We start from the raw sequence: 19,913 nt of genomic DNA, 5'->3' as shown, positions 1-19,913 counted from the left end.
AGAATTACATTGCTGTACCGTATGCCCCTCTCTCTCTCTCTCATAATTGGAGAAACTATCAGTCTTCATCGCATGTAAGTGGTTTTTAAAAAATGTAACAATGTTTCTAATACTGTATTATCAGTATGGCTGTAATACTGTGTGCTATCCAAATTTCATAACTTCTCACTCATTAGCGTACAGCCTAGGCTACCGTGAAGCAGTCATATTGCTGCTTCTTTTTCATCAATGCATGAATCATTATACCTGTAAATACGAATTTCTTTTTCTACTATCTTTTCACTTTTTATGTCTAGTGTTAGTAATACATATAACATTTACAGTTTTTTGTATCATAGGAGACAATATTGATGTACGTACTGACAGACTATTCATCTTGTAAACAGACAATGTAAACTTATGGTATAAATAAACACAGTAAAGTACGATCAATGTATTTTCTTTTCCTTATGATTTTCTTAATAATATTTTTTCTAGCTTACTTTATATAAGAATATAGTATGTAACACATATAACATACAAAATACGTGTTAATCAACTGTTCATGGTACCAGTAAGGCTTCCAGTCAGCAATGGGCTATTTGGGGAAGTCAAAAGTTATATATGGACTTTTGACTGCATGAGGGGTTGGTGTCCCTAACCTCTGCGTTATTCAAGGGTCAAGTGTACTTCCTTCCAGTAACGGCAGTTACTTTTCCACCTGTGATATCTCTGCTCCTAGAAGGAAAGTTCTTTAAAGGCAAGAGGTAAGTTAGATTCATCACTGTGCTCTCAAAAGCCACAGTCCAAAGCCACTTGGAGAACAGTTAATTATTACATGAAACATTGCCTTCTTTAATATATTGCTATTTACTGGTAACCTCTATACATGAAAAGCAGAATTCCAAGAGTGACTGTCATAAAAATGAGTGATGGAAAGAGGTGTAAAGGCCAAAAGCCTGGTGCTTTACGAATTTATCCTATTTTAAAACCACCTTATGAAACCCTGAGCTCCCAAGAATGTATGGTCAAATTAATATTCAGAAATATAAATCTATGTGTATATGAGAAAAATAGGCTTATTTTGTTTCCATTTCAAATTAGCAGGATAATAGTCTTTGGAAGAAATGACAAAAAAAGAAAAACTTTAAAGATAAATCACTTTGTGAATTGGAAAAAGCATTTTCTGAATGAGAATAGACATTTTCACAAATTACAGGAATGAGAATTTGCCTTGTGTGTTTAGAAGAGACCGAGCATTTGTTTTTCTCTCTTTAAAACTCATTAGTTCTTCTATTTGACACTAAAGTAATGACTTTAGATCTATCATTAAATGTAGCTTGATTTCTTAATAATATTTCACGATTACTTAATTATAAATGTATTTGAATTGCAACACAAATATTTACTTTGAGAGCCAGAATTGAGCTGTGCTTGTGCAGACGATTGCCGTGGTCTTGACAATGGTTTTGAAGGTAATTCTTTAGCCTGGGAGGAAAGACAACAACAAAAACTGCATGTGATTTTAAAACTCTGTTTTTACTTAGGAGCATATAAGGCTCCCCCCCCCCCCCACAGTGGGTGTACACGGCAAACGTTATCCTATGCACTCATTAACAGAGCACACGTACTGCTCTGGGCCACATCTGGTTGAACTGGACAACACGCGGATGACGGCTGGGGGCGCGCTTCTATAACCGGAAGCTTCCCTCATCCTGGCACCTTTGACACCGCGCAGGTGGAGCAGAGCGATGCGCTGACCCGGAAGGGGCCACGCGGCTCCGAAAGGTGCGGAACTGGACGAACGAGGCGCACAAAACCCTCTGCACGTCAAGGCCCCTGGCTAGCGGCAGTTATTAGTATTATCAATTAATATTATGAAGTTCTATCCTTGCAGAAATGCAATCACGGAGAACCATGTTGCTTCCTGAAATTTGCATAGATGACTGTCAAGGTTTTATGACATTTTCACAAGAACTTTATGTTAATGAAATTAAAAGGGAAGTGTAGTAGGTTATTAGAAACCTGATATCAAGGATAGAATGTTCTATATAAAGAAATTTTCTGTGGCTACTAAGAAAAACATAAAAACCAAGCATGATTACAGAAGCCTTCTTCCTCTCCCGTGCTGCTTTTCTTGCATTGATTCGTTGTCCTTCATTTTCATACTTTTCAGTAAAAGAATCAAGAATTTCATAAAGATCTTCTGCTTCAGCAGGCCGTGGTATATCTCCAAATAAAATGTCATAAGCTCGAATGTCTTGACAATAAAATCTAATAAGAAATATATTAAGAACATTTCTTTTGCAGACATAGATCTTTTCTAGAGTTAAATGTAGGACACACAACTGTGTATGTGTGTGTGATTTACTCACATATAGCACTTCATAGATACGACTTTTCAAACACCAACTACAAGCCATAACCCATGTCAAAGCCTCTAAATTCACCTCTCCAAGCTCACCTCTAGAGGCGATCACCATAAATGGTCTGATATTTATATCCTTTTCCCAATAATATAAAAGCACGTCATATATACATACAAACATATATAGAATATTTATACACAAATGCATATAATAAACATATATTTATATAAACACTAATACACATATAATTACAATCACATACCTATACATCTTTATAGGTTTTTACTTTTTAAGTTTCTTATAAAAATGGTGCTAACATCTAGTTTCCTTAAAATGTTTATTTGTATCAAAATTATGTAAGGATTTGCCTTGCATGTTTAGAAGCCCTGCAACTGATTAAGAAGTATGTTTGTTTTAGTTTATCCAGGATTTAGGTGAACTTTAGTTGGAAAATCTTCCAACGGCCTAGAATCACAAATTTCTAAAAGCATTCTTAACTTAAATTTCTCAAATTAATAAAACCAGAAGTAAAAGCATTTCTCTTGACTTTACAAGATGGAGAAATTTAAGAATCCCCCCATTCCTCCTATTTTCTGGTTGTTGGGGTCTGCACTGAACGTTTCTGCATGTGCTGTGGGATTCTGGGTAAACGGGCATTGCAGACTTGGTACTCAACTTCTCTCAAGTCTGCTGTAAGCGGCAGACGTGTGTCCACCACCAGCTGAGGCAGCCCTGTCAGGGTCACTATTAGTGGGATTCCTGCCAGGTTCTAGAATTAGTCCTCTCAGTCTTAGCTTTTTATCTTTTTCTCGGCAATTAGACATACTTTCGTGGAAATACAGAAGAGCAGTTTTGGGGAAAATTAGCCAGATGCCAGTTTAAAGTGGAAGTTCCTCGTCGCCTGTTAGGGTACTTCCAAATCTTGTATTTTTTAAATCAAAATTGGTCTCTATCTTACGGAAGAAAGACAAAGGCCGGGCCTAACAATAGGAAACCTCTCATGAGGAACGCTGCACTTTGATGTTATGGAGACGGCTGCTTGCCTTCAGCCTCGAGTCACCCTCTGCCAGCTTCACACTCTTCTCCTGCAGCTTCCTCGCCTCTCTCAGCCTGAACAGAATTAAAAAGAATTAGGGCGTTGCTCTGGATGAGGCTTTGGCTGAAGGCAGTGTTGTGGCTGGTTTGGTCTTCAATCCAAACCACTAAAACTTTCTCCGGAGCAGTAATAAGGCTGTTTCGCCTTCTTATCATCTGTGTGTTCACTGGAGGAGCACTTGTGATTTCCTTCAAGGACTTTTCCTTTGCACTCACAGCTCGGCTAACTGTTTGGCACGAGAGACCTAGCTTCCGGCCCATCCTGGCTTTGACGTGGCTTCCTCACTAAGCTTGGTCATTTCTGGCTCTTGATTTAAAGTAAGAGACGTGCAACTCTTCTTTTCACTTGAACACCTGGAGGTCTTTGTAGGGTTATTAATTTCAATATTGTTGTGTCTAAGGGAATAGGGAGGCCTGAGGAGAGGGACAGAAACGTGGGGGCAGGGGGTGGTGGTGAGTGGAAACAGCCAGTCTGAGGAGCCATCGGAATACACACACGTTTACTGATTAGGTTCTCCATCCTATAGGGGTGCGGTTCCTGGTGCCCCAAACAATAACCATGGTAACACCAAGGTCACTGATCACAGATCACCATAGCCAATGTAGTGATAATGAAAAAGTCTGAAATATTGCAGGAATTACCGAAACGTGATGCAGAGACACAAAGTGAGCAAATGCTGTTGGAAAAATGGTGCCAACAGACTTGCCTGTGCAAAGGTTCTCTGTACACTCTTAACGACAGGAGTCTACGAAGTATTACTTTCTCATCGCACGCTCTTCAAATCAATTAAAGTGATTTGCCTTGCACTTACTTTCGGTTAGTTTCTTTCCTCTCAATCAAACAGCTACCTTCTAAAGACATGCCAGCGAAGAGGCCTCTTGACTTGCAGTAAGTAAAGACAGCCGCGGAGCTTCTTAGGGAGACGTCTCCTTCTAAATTCCTGCAAAACAGAAGGCTTTGCATCACAGAACTGTGAGCACGTTCACTTGAAGATGTCTGATTGGCACTGCGCTTCTAACCCAAAAGAAGGATCCTGCTCTGCACTTACTTCAATCATTTTTTTTGAGGGGGGGAAGAAATATTGTTTATTGAATATTTAATGAGGTCACGTCCATAGGGCTTTCTCTTTTTGTAAATTTTATTTTATTTATTTATTTTTTATACAGCAGGTTCCTATTAGTCACCTATTTTATACATATTAGTACATATATGTCAATCCCAATCTCCCAGTTCATCACACCACCAACCCCATCCCCAACTTGAATCATTTTACATATTTCACTTCCTGCTGGCCTAAGCTAGGTGTGTTCAAAGGGGTCTAGAGGACGGACAGTTCATGGCAAGTACACAGCAGGTCAGATGGTTGTAGCACAGTGTGATGCACGTGGAGAACACACGTACAGCTGATACTTTCCCATATTGTCTTCCTTCCCTAAAACAGGGAAACACACCTCAAGAGTAAAAGACTGTGGTTCCTTTTACAGTGAGTATTTTCATGGAACTTAGAAACATTTTTAAATGATTTTACTGAGTAGCTTCTATAAACAGTCTGGGTTTAAAATATTTAATTGCTCAATTAACTCAAGAATAGTGATTGATAGAGAAGGAAAATACACTTTAAGCATCGTAAGCATCACTCAAGTAAAACACTTCCATCTCAATTTTTCATAATTTAGTTTGAAAAAAACCCCTTTTTCCCTGATCAATGCCGTCCTTTCTCAGTTAATTAAAATTGACTCGACCTGGCTCCTTCAAAGCGTGAGGTGAATTTTATGTTGATTCCGGTAGACACAACAGCCTGCAGTTCTGAAATATTTAATTTCTTTTTGTGTGTTTTAGTTTCAGATTTTCTCACAGTGGCTGTGTTTCGTATATTTCTTACTTGTAAGCAGCCTCAAACCCTCTGGGGCACGTGTAAATCATAAATTTCTGTCATTTTAATTCGTTTCTCTTGATGAACAACGATGTAGTTTTAAAGCCTTTGCTATCCAAGAGCTGCTCAAATGGGATTTCAGCGCACTCACCTTCCCAAGGGCCCAACTGCCACAGTCAAATTCCCTCCAAGTGTTAGGTTACCGCCTTTTGCAAAAGCTTCTACTGCTCTGTCATAATTCAAAATTATTACCAAATCCGATACCTGAAATGTAGACAGCCATTTATTTTAAAAGTAATGTCTAAACATCATTTAAAATATATGTTTACTAAAACTCAAGATACGATATGTAATGTAGCAAGAATTTCAATGTAGCCAAAGAAAGTATGAAAGCAGAGCCGTGCTGTATTTTCCGCTGCGGATGTGAGCCGCTAACCTCCCGCCGGTCATCAGAGCGCAGGCCTCTGGGCACTCTCTGTGCATCGAGCACGTGGTGTGAGGTCTCCAGGCATCGACTTCTCAGCAGCCTCGCGGGTTAGTGAGGCTGAGTGACGTGTCCTAGTGACACGTGAACAGGTCACACACAGGTTGGAAGGTCCGGGGGCCCGAGTCTGGTCCCCACCGGCGCCCCTGCAGGGCCACGCGACCCCCAAGCAGAAGCCGCCCCAAAGCGCAGGACACCAGGAGGAAGATTAGTTAACCAGTAGTTATGTCTATTACCATGGTTAATCCTCCAAGTAAAAGCAAGGCTGGAGCGAGTCTCCACGCTCCGGGCGGGTCGCTGTGGACAGGGCGTGTTCTTCAGACTCGCCTCCTCTGGGGCGGGACCCCCGGTGAGGCCGCGCAGGGTGCCCAGGCCACGGCCCCTCACCCCACGACCGCAGAGAGGCGCCGGCTGGGGAGGCCAGGCTTTCAACCCAGCTCCTCTTCGCAGCACCGGGCCATCTGCGGCATCTTGGCTCCATTTGGCCTTTTCATGGTTAAAGTCCACGGCAGGACCCGCCCCCTGAACCACCACGTGGAGTCAAGCACGTGTGTCAAGTGCCGGAGAACTGAAGGCCTGAGGGCCTGGCGCTGGGAATCTGGGCTCAAAATGGAAACCATTTGGGTGTTAATTCCACTTCTGCCCCTGGCATATTGTGTGACCTTGGGCAAATGATTGAGTGGCTCAAAGCCCCAATCTCCTCTGTAAAATGGGTATAATAGTAACCAGATTTCTAAGTATATATAATCGTATAGATATATGTATATACATGTATATACGCATATACACAAATCTAGGGTTGTTTGAAAGATGAGTTGAAATCATTTGTAAACCCTGGCATCACATCTCAATAAAATATGCAAAGGCCAAGCAGATTAATGTTTAAAAGATGACTTCATTTATATCGTTCTTTAAATTTTTCAAATCTTTGTTTTCATCTGACAGAAGAATCTGATTATTACCAAATGTGATTACACTCGGAAGGGCCTAGTGGAATTCCTGATACAGTTTAATATGAATCCCTTCATGAAAAATTACACTCAAGTTCCGTAGGACAGACCAAATATGCCAGCTAATTGACACATGCAAAACATATCACTGTGACTCATGTCAACTGTTAATTCCATTTTATACATGGACAGTTTCTGATGATCATTATGTTGAATGATACAGAATTATTTAGCGTTTCTCATGCAAAGTTAAGCAATTTTGCCACTGATTACATAACCAAATCTTATGTACTTTTTAAGATAACACATATGAAATTACTTTGCGTAATGCTTAGGGTATACACACTCAGTGTAAGTCTCCAGCCGTGACCTTGTGGATACTCTAGTTGTTATGTCTCCTTCTACTTGGTACGTCTTAGGATAGTTAAGTAAGGCACAACTCTATGAGTCAATAAAGAAAATAAATTAATCCTTTAATTTTATGTCTAGTCTCAATTCAGTTCTCCTGAAATAAGAGTAAGATAATCCTGTGTTCTTTGGTGACGTGACTAATTAGAGAACCAGGTCCAAAGCACCACAGTTTGAAGAGCAGCGGTACTGACGACGGCTCTTGATTTATTTCCACAGCTTAGAATAAAAAGCAAAACAGATTTCCTGAAAGAAAACCGGAGCAACGGAGCAAATAAACAGTTAAGACAGACGTTTAAGAATTTGATAAAGGCTTCTTAATAAGTTCGCATTAAGATACAGTTAACTGTAAATAAAATGCGAGTTTTACAATTGAACTCAATTCTTTAAAAAGAATTAAAAAAAATACAAGTATCATGCAGGAAAAGCTGGGGGAGAAATGTTCTCAGGAACCGGAGGGCTTCTCGTCCCCTGACACCCTGTCCCCAACATGGCACTATCCCATCTCCCTCTCAAGTGTTTACCCACCTTGAACCCAAGCCACCGAGTCCCTGAGGCTGTCGTCCTGTAACGAAGAGATAGCTTTCAAGCCCCAAATCCAGACAACCTGGCGAGAAAGCCCAGGGCTCCCTCCTGTGGTTCTAGTGAGACCCGTCCCCCAGCCCCACCCCTAGCCTCCATAGAAGGGTCTTCTTTCCCATCTCTCAAGCCATTCTGCTCGGGAGTCTGTCTCACTCCCCAGAAAGCCTCATCATGTGGGCAGTAAGCTTTCAGACTCAGTACGTGGCATCATCAGCCTCAACGTTCGACCCAAATTTGAGGGGTTCCCATCCCCTTCCACTCCTCACAGTAACAGATGCCCCCCTTGCACAGCAATCTTAGGGGACTTCGAAACTGAACTCTGACCTCCAAGAGTAGTTTCTCAACTTAGCCTAGATGCCTTCCTCATCATTAAAGGAAAAGGGTTCATCCAAATTCTCCTGGAAGAAGCGGAGTCATTCTTCTCACATTACAACCTTGGGTGAAAGCGAGGTTGATCTGATTTGATGGCCCAGTGTGGATTCTGGCTTTTGGTAAACAACGAACAGTTGGATAATCCAAGGTATCAGGGTTTTCAGACCTTTGGGCTCTGCTATAATTGTCCTGGAAAGAAAATTTAATGGTGTTTAAACCAAGCCTTAGCATTACCTTTCCTTACTCCACTGACTTTTAAATCTTTCATTTGTTGTTGTTGTGTTTGGTGGGTATGTGTGAGTTCTACAACCTTGGGAATTCTCAGCAGCTCTCATGAGGGGACCAGTGCCATAATCTATACTTAACTAATGCCCAAGCTCCTGAAGGCCAACAGGTTCTGTACACGTCCCTAACTTCACACACCTTCAGAACCGTTCCTGGTCTAGATTCCAAAGTGGAGCTAGAACTAGACTTCCTGATAGTCAAGTACGCATTCCACGTGTAATGAAGGGGTCGCCACCTGGGGGAGGCAGCAGGGGGGCGGAAGCTCGCAGGGGGTCCTGGGCCCAGGAGAGGGGTCTGGTCCCACCATGGGGGGCGCTGCAGTCCCCTCCAGCCCTGCCACCACACACCACACCCACGTGCTGCCAGGTGGCGAGAGCAGCTGACCCCAAACGCCAGCCCCCTTGCCTCTGTCGTAAGACCTGCCTTCTCCTCCTGTCATCAGACCAGGGAGAGTTTACCTGGAACCACGGCCTTGCTTGGACCCTTCCCCTTCTCTGTCCTGCTTCCCTTAGCCTCTTACAGTTTCCCCCCCACCCAGAACATTTGCTCAGTAAGTCACGTGCACCACGAGCCCTGTCTCAGGCTCTGTCTCCAGTGAAACCAATTAGAGACAACCACACACCACCTCTGCAAGATGCTCAGCATCTCCGTGCGTTGAAAATAATCACACGCGCCCCACCTACCTCATCCGTGCCCTGAAATCCACGGCGTGTTACATGGGTGGGAGTTACGGTTAGAGCCAGTTGGGGCACTAGAAGCGAGGAGACTCACCCAAGCGCCCACGGAAGCCAGAGGCCTCCCCCTGAATGGCCAGCCTGTCATTCTCCGGCTGGAGAAGTCACATAACTCAGTTATCTACACAATGGCGGCAGCGACAGCCACTCAGCATGGCTACGGTATGGAAATGATTCTATGAGAGTACATGTGAGAGTTTTATGAGAATGTTAGCCATTATTGCTAATTATTCCATTCCAAAACAGAAGGGCAGATAATTAAGTTATTCGACAAACATTTAATAGTTTGAACCGATGATGCCAGTGCTTTAAAGAAACATTTATTTTGGGTGTCTATTTGTGCTTGACACTTGGCCAGTCTGAGGGCACAGGTATGAAGGACTCACAACCTAGGTAAGGGCCAGGCAAGAAAACCTCCAGACTGGCGCATGCGCCGAGCGCTCCATCCCACTAGGAGCAAGCGTCTGGCGGAAGAAGAACGCCAGAGAGGAGCTCGGGCAGCCTGGGGGGCTGCAGACTCGAGGCATGGGTCCCGCTGCCTGAGGTGGCCACGGGCCTGCTGCACTTCATTGGAACTGGAGCTGGGGCGACAAGAGCATCCAGACGCAGGAGCTCCGCGGGCGCATGGCCACCGACCCCCAAGCTCCCTCGCTCATCCTGGGTCAGAGCTGCACCCCGAAGGTAACTGCATGTTTCTGGCCAGGTCTGAGATGCTTCCTGGGGAACCAGCACGGCCTCTCGTTAGCACTGAAAAGTGACCGACAGCTCTAACCTTACGGCTACGCTCAGGGAAGCAAAGCCAGGTCCTATCGAAGAGGCACAAACTCCTAGGACAGTCTTCTAATCTCTACTTGAAGAGGATATTTTTAAAAGTTAATACTTATCTTCCATGTACAGTATTTAAATGGAATTCCAGAGTTAATTTCTACTCAGCCATGAGGGTAAGTGGCATTCAAAGTTTCCACAAACGGCAAATATAAGCAAATGCTCTTTGAGATGGAGCCCCAAAGCCTGGGGTCAGCGGGCAGTGATGAGGGACACCTGGGTACAGCACCAGGACGTGTGAGCAGGGGTGCACAACAGATGCTGAAAATACGCTTTCCACACGAGTGCGATGTTTCTGAAGGCCATGATTTGGTTGAATATACAACCAAAAGGCAGTCATGTTAGCAAAACTAAAATATGTTCCTCTTTTTATATCACAAATCTATGCAGCAGCAAGTAAAGGTCAAATAAAAATGAAAATCAGTAGTGGAAACACTTCCTCCTAATAAGGCCAAGGGCATGGCAACAGAGCAAATTCATAAAAGGGTAGTTCAGGAAGAAACTGACTGAAATTTCAGAAGAAAATGATTTGGGAATATTAGGAGATTTGATTTACCAAATCACTTAGCAATAAAGCAGCAGACGAAAGATTGATATCATGTAGATGCTCCCTGTGGGAGAGACCTCTGTAAGCAAGTGTGTGCTGGCATAATTTCTAGTCCATTTGATAGAAACCATAGTCATTAGCAGCAAAGTTGTAAAATGAAACAATACAAAGTCAACCTTTACTTAAAAAATTGGAAGTAGTTTGAACATCAGGGATACCAAACTGGATTTTGCCACAAATGTTGATACATGGCATTGAGCTGTTTGCACCCATGACTCTGCAATCAGAAGCCATAAACTGCCAGTTGTAGTTTTCAGGTCTGAGAACACATGTTCTGCAGATGTGCTAACGATGGAAACAGATGAGATGGTAAATGAAAGAAACTCTACTCTCAATGAAGGCAAAGGAGAAAAATGATAAACATTACACAGCTTCAGGTAGAGAGTCAAGAAAATAAAAGGGAACGATTTCCATAGGTGGTTAAACGAGAACAGCAGGAGATCACTCGACTTTCACGTAGCAGTTGCTTTTAGAGAATAGTGCAGTCGTATGTACACACGTCACCACTCACCTCTATTCCTAGTTCAAATCCTCCACCAAGCCCAGCTATCCCGATGGCCGAAGGTGCAGACCATTCTAATAAAAACAAACAAACATTACTCTAATATTAAAACTCCTTGGCACATAAATATGGGGAGGAAAAATGCTAAAATATGAATTAATAGTGTTTCTTCTTAAAGTAATGAGATTTTGGCATTTTTGACTATGTTTTTAAATGTTCTTTAATAAATATATATAATTTTTTTTTTTTTTTTGCGGTACTCGGGCCTCTCACTGTTGTGGCCTCTCCCATTGCGGAGCACAGGCTCCGGACATGCAGCCTCAGCAGCCATGGCTCACGGGCCCAGCCGCTCCGCGGCACGTGGGATCTTCCCAGACTGGGGCACGAACCCACGTCCCCTGCATCGGCAGGCGGACTCTCAACCACTGCACCACCAGGGAAGCCCTATAATTTTTTAAGTTAAAAAGGTTTGAAAGGTGTTAGTTATTCATTATGAGCCTCATAGACTCACAAGTCTATGTTTTCTAATCTTTCCCTACAAACATGCATAATACCAAACTATTGAATTCTCACCAGTTAAATACACATAGCATTTGATCATTTCAACCGTCCGTATTCCTAATGTTTTACAAAATAATTGAGCTGGAATTCCAGTCTTTTGTTAGCATTTTATCATAGATATAAGAGAGCAAATGGATTCAAAAGAGCTTATTATAATCGCTTCTAAGGGTAACATAATACTAAACCGTTTCTATTGTAAATCCTGGAGGGCAAAAACTGTTTTGACACCCTTTGTGCCTAGTAGAAGCACAAGAAATAGGTTATAAATTCAAGACTATTAAAATTCTAACAAGATACACATCCTTACATTTGGAAACTAAGTACAATAATTCCATTTGCCACGATATGGTACATTTCAGGATTATCGTGTGCCTAGCTTTCCTGATCTGGACACAATTGTGCTAAACAAGTCTAGAAAAAATAACTGGGGGGTGGGTGGATAGTCTAGATGAAGTACTTTCTGAAAATGCCCAGCAGCTACCTAAGCCTAATTTTTCTTGCTACCATGTATTCTAGATGACAGGCTAGTGCTTGAATATACCCAGAACTAATCTATCTGGGCTTAGAGGGGTTTTGATTACAGAAATTAATGTCTCATAATCTCAAAGTTACTTTCCACTTCCTACGTTAGGGACTGTCCCTGTTTAAAAACTGCCCACCTGGGCTTCCCTGGTGGTGCAGTGGTTGGGAGTCTGCCTCCTAATGCAGGGGACACGGGTTCAAGCCCTGGTCTGGGAGGATCCCATATGCCGCAGAGCGGCTGGGCCCGTGGGCCACAACTACTGAGCCTGCGCGTCTGGAGCCTGTGCTCCGCAACAAGAGAGGCCGCGATAGTGAGAGGCCCGCGCACTGCGATGAAGAGTGGCCGCCGCTTGCCACAGCTAGAGAAAGCCCTCGCACAGAAACGAAGACCCAACACAGCAAAAATAAATTAATTAATAAACTACCCCTAACATCTTAAAAAAAAAAAACTATTAAAAGTGATTAATTTCTAAAAGAAAAACAAACTGCCCACCTGGCCAGGGTCTGGGGATTTGCTGTGCCCCACTGGGCACATATTATATTACCCTCTGAAGAGTGACCAGCAGCTACTTGGGAAGATGGGAGACAGAAACTTAGGTATCTAAGTAGGAAGGTCCACCCGAGGTTCTGATAGGAGCCCCAGGTGTCGACGGCTCCTCCCCCTTTTCTGACAGTCACCGGTCCATGACCATTCGGACCTGCAGGGCTGGGGGCTCCTTGCAGATGCAGAGCCCATCTCACGGTGGACTCGATTTGAGTGTGCCTACTTGTCTGGTTGTACTGCTGGGAATCTGCCCACGAAAATTTGCGTAATGCTTCTTTTCTTGAGAAGAAGAGAATGTTGTCACTTTTTGTTTCGTAGCCAAGCCCAGAGCTATGAAATCTGAACCACCTCAGGGGCAAACTCTCATTTGCTGTAGGGACGCCTCACAGGGGACAACAAATCCTGCTGACTCAAGTTCCGGGGCTGTGCGCCCCCCAAATGCCGGGTGTATCTCCTGTCAGTGGATGGCCCGTGTTCTCCCTCAAAATAAAATTAAATTATCTACACTAAAAAGAGCTATTAACAGAAAAATGTGTTCAATTATATAACTGAACAGCAAATGTTAAATTCATATAAAAGCCTTTTAGTTGGTTATGACACACCCACACACATTTTAAATATTATATATGTTGGTTCTTGGGATTCAAGCAAACATATTTTGATGTCATGTCTGAAAAATCAAGTATTAGATTTCGCCCCAGAAAGTAAAACCAAATTATACTGATCTTGATATGATTCTGCCCTGGGGATATTCTTTAAAATGTTTCAGCTTTTAAGATCCCACACAGGAACAATGGGGGAGAAAAGCTTCCATAAAACAAAAGAAAGCAACTGAAGGTGAAGCTGAGGAATAGGAATGCGTATGTAACAACAGAAATACAGTGTCAATGTTTAGTATATGCTCCATGGGAGGACAACAAAGTGTGTAAAGACGGGGGCCCCATCTTCTGATATTTTGAGTCTCACGGGTCGTCTGACCACAGAGAAAACGGAGGGAGCGGCCCAAGGAAGGTAGTCCAGGCGGCACCGGAAAACCTGTCTCTCTCCCTACAAAACCTGTTTATAGTGGAAACAGAACAAAAAAGGGACAAGGATTCTCTGCCCCTCCCAGTGAAGGGAGGCTAGCTTACTTCCATCTGGAAGGCGTGCCAGCACGATCCCACTGCCACCTCTCGCTGTGACCAGAAACCCAGCTTTTATCGCAGACAGGACCACCAGGCCCTTGGCTTTGGCAATGACGTGTGCTGCAAAAGATGAAGACAGGTGAGCGCCCGGCAGGTGACAGCTCAGCAGGCCTGTGCACGCAGGTTTGCTTCCCAGGGACCAGGGCCTCCCTATAGCCTCAGTGGCACAGGGAACTGCGAGGAAACCGCCCCAGGACAGAGAAGCCTGAAGCCTTCGGTGGCCCTAACCCAACAGGGCAGGCGCTCAGAATCCTGCAATGGACACAAGAAATGAGACACTGGGATGAGACTGTACTGATATCTAGTAGCAGGACAAATAATTTGGAGATTTCAATTAATTGACAACATTATTTATAATTTTAAAAGTTACAAAAGTATCTTCAAAGAAATTAAGACCTACATAGTGTTAAGGAGAAACTTCAAAAGTGACTGACATGCAGTGTGCAGCAGGACGTTTGAACTTAGAGCCACATTGTTGAGTTCAGCTTCTATTAATATGAAAATCTGGATTCAAAACCAGGAAAATTAAATGATTTTGCCACTTTAAAACATTTTTTGACTTTATAAAGTGATCTGATCAGTATTCGAATAACACATAACTACCAGTGCACTGAAAATATAATTCAATTTACAAAATATTGGTTTATCCACATTTCAGGGAAGTTTGTTACACAAAAGGAAGGTTATTAACATAGGTACCCACTAAACACAGTGCCTTACTAGTCTGTGGATCTATTTACACAATAGTACATCTTTCAAATAACAAAGGAAGCCTAAACATTGGAAATTATTCTTGGATCCCAATGTTACTTTTAAGGTAGTTTAATTTACCATCATTTTAGTCAAATATTCTGTCAAGGAAGTCAAACCAGACAGTGTACTCAAATACACAAAAAAGGCTTTGTAGGTGTCCCTAGGAAACACTAAATTTCTAATACACTTACGCACACCATTTCAAAATTTAAATTAATAACAGACTCTCAGAGACGGTTCAACCAAGAGCACGAGGAGGGTAACACACAGACCATTCCTGGAGCTCTTGGTACTTGAACAAGGTTTAGAAGTAAGGCTCTCTTCTCTCGGACGGTCATCACCTAAGTGTGCCTTAGCTCGTGTTCTAAAGGGTGTGACACACGGTACTGATGCTGACAGCTTCATTGTACATCAGGTAGGTTTGTTTATACAACACATGTTGGCAGAATAGCCTCACACGCCATTCTCAGTGCTGTTACAGTGAGTAGTGCCTCTCTTCAGAAACATTAGGTATAACAGAAGTATATTTTTAAAATGAACATAGTTCAAATGTCAGGTGTGTTTTTATATCTTATCCACCCTGATTCAGGGACATTAAAATACCAATAATCCCTGAATAATTGTCCAATTAGCTCTTCATTTGTAATGTAGGTGCACTGATTGCAGATTTACTCTCTAAACTGAGTTTCACTTAGTCTCAGAGCCCCTCACACCAGATGACTGTGAACTCACAGCCTAAGAAAGTCTAAAGGTCTGGGCATTTTGTTTTAAAATATTTTTTAGATTTTATCTCCTATCACGTAATACACCTCCCTAGCTTTAATGTACGCGTAATGGGCCCTCCCTACTCATCCCAAGGACAGACGAGGCTTGGTCATCTGGCAGCTGCGGCCTCCCTGGCTTCCATCAGACACACAGCCCGCACCCCTGCGGGCCTTCGCTCTTATTCAGGCTGCTGTGTAAACGGGTTTTCATTTTCTGAGCTACACCCAGTGAAAGAGAGTCGGGTGGCCTTTGACTGGAAGCAGAATAAAGGCAAGGCAGAATTTTGCTGGACAAAATCCACGAGAAATAATCCATACCCCAAAGTTTTTATGGTAGGAAATACAGCTTATCTGTAACTTGGGCTAGCCTGACATGTATGTAGATGCTGCTGTATATTGAGAAACGTCTTCTATCTCCTGCTTCAGAAGACAGCTACAGAAAATTGCGTTTTTCCGGTTGAATTTTCTTCAAGTGTTACACAGTGCTTCTCTAGCTTGTACGTGCATGTGACCCTCTGGAGATCTCGTGAGAAATGCAGATTCTGACTCATCAGGCTGAAGTGGAGCCTGAGGTCCTGCGTTTCTAACAAGCTCCCAGGTGATGCCCAGATGTGGCCACCTGCCTTCAAGGAGCAAGGCTCTATGAAGCGCTGTTTTCTTAAGATGGGAGGAGTGGCTGGGCCAAAATAACGACACTTCGTATTATTACCATAACAACAACAAATTAGAAATTTTTACAACCCTTAAAGGTCTGTTAAATAACTTCAGAAAATCTGGCTTAAGGAATTAAACTGGTTTCTCTAATGCAGGATGAGTTATTCACTAAGAGGGAGATCAGCCCGCAGCTGCCTGAGCTAGTCTGCGTGTGAGTGTCTGCATCAGACAGGTGTTCTCTGAAACACCTTTAGAAATAACTGGTACTAGTAACGAACAGACAGTGGTTCCCAAAGGCTGGCCTCTGGACCAGGTCTTGCGTGGTCAGCCTGACTACAGGAGAATCACAGTAGAGACGTGATAAAATCTCACTCCTGGCCACGCTGCTCCCAGGGTCTGATTCAGCAGGTCGGGGGAGTTTAGGAACTGCACTTTAATGACCCAGGGAATACAGATGTGCAGCTGTGCTGGGAATCATTGATTAGTCTTCTTAAACCACTATAAAGTATAACTATCTTACCTAGAAAGGAAAAACACAAAATTAAAATTTATTTATGAGATTAGCCGGTGAGTTTGCAAGATGAGTTTGCCAAAGTCCTCAGAAACTGAGGATAAGGACCTGTGAGTTTGGGGAACGTGCAGTGGAAACGGACACAGGGTACTTAGGGCCATGGGCCCTGCAGAGCGGAGGAGGAGAGGGGGCTGCCCAGGACACCAGCCGGGACGACGGGCCCAGAGGAGAAAGGTGGTCTGAGGACCTGTGTGAGTCAAGGGTTGCAAAGGTAATTTAAGAAACAGAGCAGAGGTAGAAGTGAAAGTATGTATTTCATTTACCCACCAGGAATGATCTTATCAGGTCCACTTCCGGAAGTTATTTCTGTGAATTCTCTTAGAATTTTAGCAGCCTTCTTTGCTTCAGATTTCAAATTGGAAGGTATAGGGTTATTCACTGAAAGATTAAAAAAATGATTTTAATGAAGAGATCTACTAAATAGAAGTTAGAAATTTGTTGTAATTTCATTTTTTCATACACAATTAAGCATTATCAAATTGTATCCTACCAGACAAAGGAAATAAACTGAAAATCCTTATTTATTGATCATTTCATCTTTATTTTCCTACTAAATTAAATTCACTAAGATTGGGAAACCCTAAACTCTCAAAATCTCAGAAATTATAAAATCATGGAATTCTAAAGGATCTTAAAATCTGGTCCAGTCTCCCAATTATGTATCTTTTCCCTGTAATTCTTAACTCAGCACAATATTAACAAAAAATATTAAAATGTTAAGAATGAACAAAAGATGTATTTTACTACTGTCTATAACAGATAATACAAAATTTAATATATTTGACTATTTTGTTGAAAATGTTTGACCTGTCTGCACAGATTTTCCATATTAGTAAAATTCTAGTAGACTCAGGAATTGAGTGATTACTTCAGTTAATGAACATTTGCATTTGTATAGCATTCTATGTTTTCAGCATTGGTTGGGTATTCATAAACTCAGAGGAAGGTTTATTCATCCTAGAGATGCTCACATAATCTTTCCAGCTCTGAAGTATGTGGGATGGACCATTCCTTTATCACAGGACAAGGAACCAGAAGAGTCAAAGAAATCAAGAGGCTTCAATATAAATCCTGCTGTTCTGACCATCAGATGAAGTTTTCATTTCAAAGATTGTGAAATTTCCATTGGCTGTTTTCATTCTTTCCATTTCTATCCTCATTGTGTTTTTGTTGTTCTTTCAATCCTTGAGCATATTTTAAAAAGTGTTTTTATATCCTTGTCTGATGATTGCATCATCTCTGCCCTTTCTGGGTCTGTTTTTTGACTGACTTTTCTCCTAGTTATGGGTTATGTTTTACTGTTTCTGCCCATTGCTAGTGAAATTTGGTGGTTGCTAGAACTATGAACACCGCCATGTTGAGGATCTAGATCTTGTTGTCTTATTTAAGCAGTGTTGCTGCGTTTGTGCTGGCGCCAGGGAGTCACTTGCAGATCAGCTCAGCCTTTCCAAGGCTTGCTTTTATGTTTCGCTTGGAGTATGTAGTCTTCGGTGCCAGGCCTGCAGTTACCAGTGACTCTGGGCTGTCCCCTGAACGTCCTCGGATGTGACACACTCTCTCCACTCGGCTGGTTGGAACTGCTGCTCCCAACGCCGCATAAGCTCTGAGGACTGTTTGCCTCACAGCTTCCTGAGAGCCGTTCTTTGCCCTGCCCTGAAAGTGTCCCCTTCACACAATGCTTCCTGCGCAGCCAAGGACTGCAGATTTCTGGAGCTCTTTCCATCTCTGATTCACTCTCCTCTGGGAATCTGCTCTGTAAACTCCAGTTGCTCAGCCTCTCCAAACTCAATTTGTCTCCCCCATTCAGAAAGAACCCAGGCCACGGTGGGCTTCCCTCCCTGTGCTGCAGCTTGGAAAGTGGTCCAGGCAGAAAAACGGGCAATTGTGGACTTCACCTCAATTTCCCCTCTCCTCTGGGATCCTAGACCCACTCGCCTGTCGTCCAACATGAAAACAGATGCCCCATATGTTTTCCCCAGTTTCTGGTTGTTTACGGCAAGTGGCAATTCCAGTACCAGTTTCTTTGTCATGAAGTTCTCAGTGTACTTTTGTTTTTTATGATGAGTAATACTGAATATCTTTCCATTTCTGTCAAATCTTTTTTTTTTTATTTCTTGTCCATTTATAGAGGGTATTTCTCTGTTCCTTATTGATTTGTATATTAAGGGAATTAACCTTTTTTTCTAGAATACGAGTTACAAACATTGATTTCCTCTTTGCCATTTGTCTTTTCAATTTTCTTATGATGGTTTTTCTACTTTTTAAAAAATGAAATCAAATTCATAACTACTAAACAAAGCAGTTCCCAAATTCATATGGAAAAATAAGCAAGAAAAGCTAGAAGAAAATGTGTGAAAGAAGAAGAATGAAGGGGATAAGCTCTGGTTTAACATATTATAAAGCCTCAATAATTTACCTCTTAGTGATGTAAATACAGACAGAAAAATCAATTTGACAAAATAGAAAATTCAGGGCTTCCCTGGTGGCACTGTGGTTAAGAATCCACCTGCCAATGCAGGAGAAACAGGTTCGAGCCCTGGTCTGGGAAGATCCCACATGCTGCGGAGCAACTAAGCCCATGCACCATAACTACTGAGCCTGCACTCTAGAGCCTGCAAGCCACAACTACTGAGCCCGCGTGCCACAACTACTGAAGCCCACGCACCTAGAGCCCGTGCTCCCAACGAGAAGCCACCACAATGAGAAGCCTGTGCACCGCAACGAAGAGTAGCCCTGACTCGCCGCAACTAGAGAGAGTCTGCGCGCAGCAACGAAGACCCAACACAGCCAAAAAAAATTAAAAAATAAGTAAAATAAAATAAATAAATAAATATATATAAATCCATTAAAAAAATTCAGAAATTGGCCCAAATATATAAATTAATTTAATATATGATAAATATTGCACCTGAAATCATTGTGGAAAAGCTGTTGTACACAAAAAATAGTGGTCCTTTGGGGGAAAAAAGTCATCCACAGTTTCACATTACATAACAATAAACTCCAAATGCATTGATGATTTAAAATACCAAAGGTCAGGGTTTCCCTGGTGGTACAGTGGTTGAGAGTCCCCCTGCCGATGCAGGGGACACGGGTTTGTGCCCCGGTCCGGGAAGATCCCACAATGCCGCGGAGCGGCTGGGCCCGTGAGCCACGGCCGCTGGGCCTGCGCGTCCGGAGCCTGTGCTCGGTCGCAAACGGGAGAGGCCACAACAGTGAGAGGTCTGCATACCGCAAAAAAAGAAAGAAAAAAAAAAAACAACCAAAAGTCAAACCATAAAAGAACCAGAAATT

The 19,913-nt window shown here is 42.7% G+C and overlaps 1 protein-coding gene across 2 annotated transcripts in view; it reads right to left on the bottom strand.

Moving 5' to 3' along the window:
* SH3YL1 (SH3 and SYLF domain containing 1) overlaps window positions 1-19,913 on the bottom strand; it is a 46,530-nt gene that overhangs the window by 13,202 nt on the left and 13,415 nt on the right. For both annotated transcript variants that reach the window (XM_067703838.1, XM_067703839.1), the window contains exons 3-9: window positions 16,887-16,997; window positions 13,824-13,937; window positions 11,076-11,140; window positions 5,469-5,581; window positions 4,256-4,384; window positions 2,085-2,253; window positions 1,389-1,467 (exon numbers count right to left, since the gene is read on the bottom strand). In XM_067703838.1, the coding sequence (XP_067559939.1) occupies window positions 1,389-1,467; window positions 2,085-2,253; window positions 4,256-4,384; window positions 5,469-5,581; window positions 11,076-11,140; window positions 13,824-13,937; window positions 16,887-16,997 (780 nt within the window). The remainder of the gene's footprint in view (window positions 1-1,388; window positions 1,468-2,084; window positions 2,254-4,255; window positions 4,385-5,468; window positions 5,582-11,075; window positions 11,141-13,823; window positions 13,938-16,886; window positions 16,998-19,913) is intronic.

The sequence above is a fragment of the Pseudorca crassidens genome, chromosome 14 (assembly GCF_039906515.1).
Source record: "Pseudorca crassidens isolate mPseCra1 chromosome 14, mPseCra1.hap1, whole genome shotgun sequence".
In the NCBI taxonomy this organism is placed as follows: domain Eukaryota; kingdom Metazoa; phylum Chordata; class Mammalia; order Artiodactyla; family Delphinidae; genus Pseudorca; species Pseudorca crassidens.
This window is presented reverse-complemented; position numbering and strand designations above follow the sequence as displayed.